At 44.2% G+C, this 7,066-nt stretch overlaps 1 protein-coding gene across 1 annotated transcript; it reads right to left on the bottom strand.

Annotated features, from left to right (window-relative positions):
• Positions 1-1,037: 1,037 nt before the first annotated feature.
• On the bottom strand, positions 1,038-2,381 carry LOC133070167 (ornithine decarboxylase-like). The gene has a single exon (XM_061161984.1). The coding sequence runs from the start codon at positions 2,364-2,366 to the stop codon at positions 1,038-1,040; it is 1,329 nt and encodes a 442-aa protein (XP_061017967.1). The 5' UTR covers positions 2,367-2,381.
• Positions 2,382-7,066: the final 4,685 nt, after the last annotated feature.

The raw sequence follows: 7,066 nt of genomic DNA, 5'->3' as shown, positions 1-7,066 counted from the left end.
GGCTTGTTGTATCGGTCCAAACTGCAGGCAAATCTTTAAAATAAAAGCTGCCCTAGAGCAGGCAATAGCACAAGGCTGCTGGCAGAGAGATTGGGCAGCTAACCAGAAATGGGTTCACAGAAGCTTTCCTCAGAAAACTTCCGGGAGATTCTCAAATGACCTGTGTGCCAGGCAGATAAAGGGTATGAGGCATGGGTTCTGTTCGGGTAAGAAGCTGTAAAAATGTCCAAGGAAGGATACTCATCTTTAGCATCCAGCCTTTCCTGGAAGCAGTTCCCCATATTTGGGACCTGGTGGCAGGGAGGGAGCCAGCATTTTGCTTTCTTACTTTACAAGGTTTTGCAGAACTGCTCCACCGCTCAGCTTTAGGAAGAGCGAGGCCTCCTGGGCAGCAGGGGAGACAAAGGCGGCCTGTTTGGGGGCTGCCTGCGGGGAAGATTGGAGCACTGCAGGCTTTCCTAAGGGCTTCCTAGCAGAAGACGAAAACAGCAAGTCCACTCCATTCAGGACCCCAGGAGATGGAAGCCTCCTCCACAAACTGGCATTTTTCAGTCATTGTCTGCTTTTGCTTCCCAACTTAATCTCATCTTTCATGGCCTCCCATTTGTTTTATATTTATTTATTTATTTTTTGTCTTTTCCTGATTTTTTTTTTTTATGTCAAGATCCTTTATTCCTTTTTGTTAAAACCGGTCACAACACTAAGCTTCTGGCCCATCCTGCTGATACACAAGCCACAAACGCTTGCTCAGCAGTTGAAGCCTTTAGCAGCATGTTTGAAAAGTGAATAAAAATCCATATAAAACAAATATTCAAATAGTTTCCATAGGAACACAGATAAGTGTGACCCCATCTCCCAGTCTTCCACATTGGTGCACCTGTGCCAACCCTACTCACATAGACATCTCAGAACTAGCAGTAATTAAGTTAAATGGTCCCCCCCCAAACCCTTAAATCAAGCTAAACTCGCAGTTAACAGCTATAAGAGTGGTATCTACACGTTAATACGCATGGAAGCGCAGGCTGCCGAGTGCCTCTTCATGCCGCTCTCCTGGGCAGGGGACCGATGTCTGGCTCCTCCACTCCGGGCGGGAAGTCCTGTGTCCGGATCTGCTGCATCAGTTGCCACATTGGCCCTGACATCACGTAGTAGATGGTGGGTCTCTGGAATCCATTGAAAGTAGAAGCAGCAGCGACAGTGTAAGCACCCATGTTCTCAAAGAGCATCCAATCGCCCACATGCATCTCGGGCAGGTTACAGCGCTCAACAATGCGGTCCAGGCCGTCACAGGTGGGTCCCCAGATGCTGGATGAATAATACTTCTCGTCTGGTTTGGGTCTCTTCTGCAGAAGAGGCTTCACGTGTGCGTGATCGTAAAGGATGCAGTTGAATGATCCATATACTCCATCGTTCACGTAATACATAAATGTCCGTTCACTTGACTCCTCTTCATCATCAGAGCCCGTCTGTTCCTTTAATACAAGTTTTTTGGCAATAATATTAACTGCGAGTGTGAAAGCTGATGCAACATAGTATCTGCCTGGCTCAGCTATGATTCTCACTCCAGAGTCTGATGGAAAATACTTGTCCAATGCTGGGTTGATTACACTGGTGATCTCTTCAAATTTAAGCTTTACATCCTCGGATCCAGGAAAGCCACCACCAATATCAAGCAGATACATGTTGAAACCAACCTCAGCGCCCATGTCAAAGACACAGCGGGCATCAGAGATGGACTGCACAAAGGTCTCAGGATCAGTACAGCCACTTCCCACGTGGAAGCTGACACCAATGACATCAATATCTAGCTCTTTCGCCCGTTCCAAAAGAAGCCTGCTGGTTTTAAGTGTGGCACCAAATTTGACACTGAGGCGACAGACTGCTTTGGAATCATCAGTGGCGATACGCAAAACCAACTTGGCCTTTGGATGTGCCCTGGCAACTTTCATCAGCTCGACTTCACTATCAAAAGTCATCATCTGGACTCCGTTATTGGCAGCGTACTTAATCTGAGACACTTGTTTACACGGATTTGCATAGATAATCCTCTCTGGGGGCACCCCAAGACTCTGCACCAATTGTATTTCAGTCTTGCTGGCACAGTCAAATCCTGTCCCAATGGCAGCGAGTGTCTTCACTATGGTTCTGCTATCATTGCATTTGACTGCATAAAAGGGGGTGACCCGAGGAAGAGCTTTCAACCATCTCAGATGTTTCTTCAGAATGTCTCCCAGGTCCGCAACATAGAAGGCATCCTTATCATCAGAAGAAGAAACTTCATTAATTTTTTGGTCCAGAATGTCCTTGGCAGTAAAGCCTTCATCCAAGAAATGGCAGTCAGACTCTTCATTACTAAAGCTGTTCATGGTTTCTTGATGTCTTTTTGAGACACAACAAAATAGAAAACTTAAGAGATGGAATTTAAAGGGATTATGCCCACTTTTCACAAAGGCAATTTTCCAGGAATTCCAAGTCCACTGAAGATGTGTGTGCTCTCTGTGCAGCAGTGGAAACGTTTGATAAACACACAATCTGCTGTCCACCTCAGAGCGCAGGGGCGCGGGGGGCCGACCCCATGGAGACAACACGCCGCCGCCGAGCGCTGCAGGACCCGCCGGCCGCCCCGCCGCCCCCGTCAGCCGCGCCCGGCCGCCCGCCGCCTCACTCCCTCCCGCGGAGGACCGCCGGCCCGAGGGGGCGCCGAAGCGCTGGCAGAGGGGCGGCGGCGGCGGAGGCTGAGGGGGAACTGACTTTTCCTGATTCTTTAAAAAATTTTTTTCCATTTATTTTTATTAGTTGGAGGCTAATTACTTTACAATATTGTAGTGGTTTTTGCCATACATTGACATGAATCAGCCATGGATTTACATGTGTTCCCCATCCCGATCCCCCCTCCCACCTCCCTCTCCATCCCATCCCTCTGGGTCTTCCCAGTGCACCAGCCCTGAGCACCCGTCTCATGCATCCAACCTGGGCTGGTGATCTGTTTCACCCTTGATGGTATACTTGTTTCAATGCTGTTCTCTCTGAACATCCCACCCTTGCCTTCTCCCACAGAGTCCAAAAGTCTGTTCTGTACATCTGTGTCTCTTTTTCTGTTTTGCATATAGGGTTATCATTACCATCTTTTTGAATTCCATATATATGCGTGTGTATACTGTATTGGTCTTTATCTTTCTGGCTTACTTCACTCTGTATAATGGGCTCCAGTTTGATCCATCTCATTAGAACTGACTCAAATGAATTCTTTTTAATGGCTGAGTAATATTCCATGGTGTATATGTACCACAGCTTCCTTATCCATTCGTCTGCTGATGGGCATCTAGGTTGCTTCCATGTCCTGGCTATTATAAACAGTGCTGCGATGAACATTGGGGTGCACGTGTCTCTTTCAGATCTGGTTTCCTCGGTGTGTATGCCCAGGAGTGGGATTGCTGGGTCATATGGCAGTTCTATTTCCAGTTTTTTAAGGAATCTCCACACTGTTCTCCATAGTGGCTGTACTAGTTTGCATTATATAAAACTCCTAGAGGAGAACATAGGCAAAACACTCTCCGACATAAATCACAGCAGGATCGTCTATGACCCACCTCCCAGGATATTGGAAATAAAAGCAAGAATAAACAAAAGGATATTCTTTATTAACAATAACAAATTAAACTTAAAAGCTTTTACACAACAAAGGAAACTATAAGCAAGGTGAAAAGACAGCCCTCAGAATGGGAGAAAATAATAGCAAACAAAGCAACAGACAATGGATTAATCTCAAAAATATACAAGCATCTCCTGCAGCTCAATTCCAGAAAAATAAATGACCCAATCAAAAAATGGGCCAAAGATCTAAACAGATATTTCTCCAAAGAAGACATACAGATGGCTAACAAACACATGAAAAAATGCTCAACATCACTCATTATCAGAGAAATGCAAATCAAAACCTCAGTGAGGTACCATTACATGCCAGTCAGAATGGCTGCTATCCAAAAGTCTACAAGCAATAAATGCTAGAGAGGGTGTGGAGAAAAGGGAACCGTTTGTTTTTTAAAATCTAATCTTTCTGCTCTCATCTCTAATGCTACCTTAAAGAGCACAGAGAATTCTTTGTAGAAGGCCACCTCCTGAAGACAGAGATTTTATCTCCAGCCTCTTCCAGGGGACTTCAGAAACTATCACTTGCCTGGAAATAAAAATCTTTCTGCTTCCATGTACTTGAGACTGTCCATTTGCTGTCTTGTCAAATGATAAAGTATTTTTATAAGCAGTGGAAACTACAGAAAACAGTGAGTGATAAGGACCATTGTTTTATTTCCTTTTTCTTCAGATCATTTTTAAGTTCATACCTTTGTCAAAGTTTTATCATCTAAGTTGGAACAGCCTCTGTGGTTGTCACAGACATAAGGGTCAACCCCACAGGAAGTGTGGAAATCCCAGAGGCCTGCCTGCAGAAAACAAGCACAGTTTCCATCAGGCATGTCATGTTTGTCTGTCCCTAGAGCACCACCAGGAACAGGCAGCTCAAATTGTCCCACAATGTAATTTGCTTTATCCCCAAGGACATCAGACCATCCCCTTTCCCTTAATGTCATCCAGCTTCACAGTCCATTAGTCATCAAATCCTATTTGTTGTCTGTCCTTAATATCTTCAACCACAATCCTCTTCTCACCATCATCTCTGCCACACCCTAGTTTGTTATAAGGAGGAAGAGTTGATAGCAGTGAAATGATGTACCAGGACCAGGACAAGAGTAAAGAAACAGAGGCACCTAGGATGCAAAATTTAAGGAGGCATCACTCTCAGGATTGAGCAAGTATAGGGTCAGCTACGTGCCTTCCTGAGTTTATACTCTAGTCACTTGCCTTACCCTAATCTTAGGCTTATAATATTTTTCCTCTATTGTTAGTATAAATTGTTGCCAAAATCTATTAACACTCAACCAGATGATGTAACTCTTTATGCCACAGATACTCATCCAGGTGATACACCCAGGCTCAGATGCTGTCTCTTGGCATCTTCATGCTTGGAGGCTCTCACCCATGCCTGGGGAGGATAAAATGTTGTTACATTTTTCTTTATGGTAATTTTCCCCTCTGTTCTTTATATTATCTTATTTCATTTTCTGGTTTTGCATCAAGACACCAGCATATTTTTGTCATCATAGGATACCCTTAACAATCAACACATAAGACACGTTTTTAGCCCCAATATTAAGAAACACAGGTAGAGAAGGATGCTCCATGATGAGGGTCATTGTAAACAGAAGCGAGAGGAGCCACAGTATTTGTTATTAATAATTAAGTATCAAAACCTGCCAATGATTTGCAGTACTTGCAATGATATTAATAAATCAGAGCAAAATCAAGGTTATCTCCATGAAAACATCCTTGCATTCTCTAGAGTTCTAAACTGCTTTTCTCAGTAGGCAAGAGAGGTGGCTTTACTTCTAGCCTTCCCAGCACTACTTTTTAACTTTTATACACTATGTACACATGCGTTAAGTGTCATGATCTCTTAACAGTGTCTCCTCAGGACAAAAAGGCAGAGAATGATGGGTATGTGTTGGAGCTTCATAAATCCATGAGACCCTGAGATGGTTCCCCAAATCACTGTCTTTCAAGTACTTCTCGAGTGTTCTCCTTGGAGAAGTTTTCCAGGGATTTTCTGCATGTATCCAGACCTCTGACTGGTTGGGCCCCCATAGATGGGTTCTGGACTGCTTTACACCTTCTTTTGTTCACAGAAAGCATGTAGCCTGCACCGCACCCCCCACCCCGGCCCGACTCCACACACTGTTCATGACTAAACAGCCCTTCATCTGTTGTCTTCCTCCTCTCTTTTCTGATGGACTGGTTTTCACCTTCAGGATGAAACCTGTCTCAGAAAATAGATTTCAACTGGTCCTTTTAGGTTAATCCCAGTCATCCTCAGTCACACGTTGTCCCACTGTTTTATACACATACACACTTCAGTTGCCTTTTTCCTACATTTTACAGCTGCTTTGAGCATAAAGAGCTGTTCATTCAAGGTGTATCTTCTCTCCTAAATTATTGTAATTGCCTTCAGGTTTGTCTTCCCTGCTTCCAGGCCAAATCCCCTCATTCTTTATAGAAATAAAACATACCCACAGACATCTGGGCTTCCCTTGTAGCTCGGTTGGTAAAGAATCTGCCTGCAAGGCAGGAGACCCAGGTTTGATTCCTGGGTTGGGAAGATATCCTGGAGAAGGAAACGGCAACCCATTCCAGTATTCTTGCCTAGAGAATTCCATGGACAGAGGAGCCTGGCAGGCTAGTCTATGGGGTCGCAAGAGTCAGACACGACTTAGCGACTGAAGCAACACCATCACCACAAGACATCTAGACAAGCTGGACACAGATTTACCCATTCTCTTGAGTATAATGATTCAGTGGAGAAGTAGAGTCTTTGGAACCATATAGACTTGGGTTTAAACCCAGCTGCATCCCATATGACCTTATGACCATCATCACCTTTAGGCATCAGACTTTCCAGGAATAAAAAGGAATAACAATCTCTACCTCACAAAATGAAATAGCACAACGCCTGTGAAGCAGTCAGCACAGGTGTCCGATGCATAGTAGGGTTTTAACAAAGGTGACCCTCCCTTCATCCCATTGTCCACAGTAAGGACGTCTAAGGGGTGGGGAGATGCTGAGCGGTGTTTCTTCACATGACCTTTCCTCTCACATCACTTAGTACTAGCATTTTATCAGTTTGTACTACCTTGTGGAAAACATCTGGGAATTCTGAAAAATAAAATTTGAATCCTGTTTAAATTTATCTTCACTTTAGTCCTATGGAGAGTGAGGACAAAAGGGAAGAATTCAGTGACTAAGAAAGTAACTTTATGGAAAAAAAAAAGAGCAGTTGTAAGTGAATTAGTGTTAGCCTATTGATTTTTCTCTTCTAGTTACTCTGACTTGGTCGCAGGCTTACAATATAAGACATTGTAGCCTTTTCTTTCCCAACAGCATTGCTCTTAGAGTCTAGCTTTTCAGAAGCAGACACAGAGCCCATAGCTGCTTTCCTCTGTCCTCCCAGAACTAACAT

Source organism: Dama dama, chromosome 15, assembly GCF_033118175.1.
Source record: "Dama dama isolate Ldn47 chromosome 15, ASM3311817v1, whole genome shotgun sequence".
Lineage (NCBI taxonomy): Eukaryota > Metazoa > Chordata > Mammalia > Artiodactyla > Cervidae > Dama > Dama dama.
Note: the sequence above shows the minus strand (reverse complement) of the source record. Positions and strands in the feature narration are given on the sequence as shown.

Coding starts and splice junctions, on each gene's coding strand:
- LOC133070167 (XM_061161984.1), bottom strand. CDS start 2,366: ATGAACAGCTTTAGTAATGAAGAGTCTGACTGCCATTTCTTGGATGAA.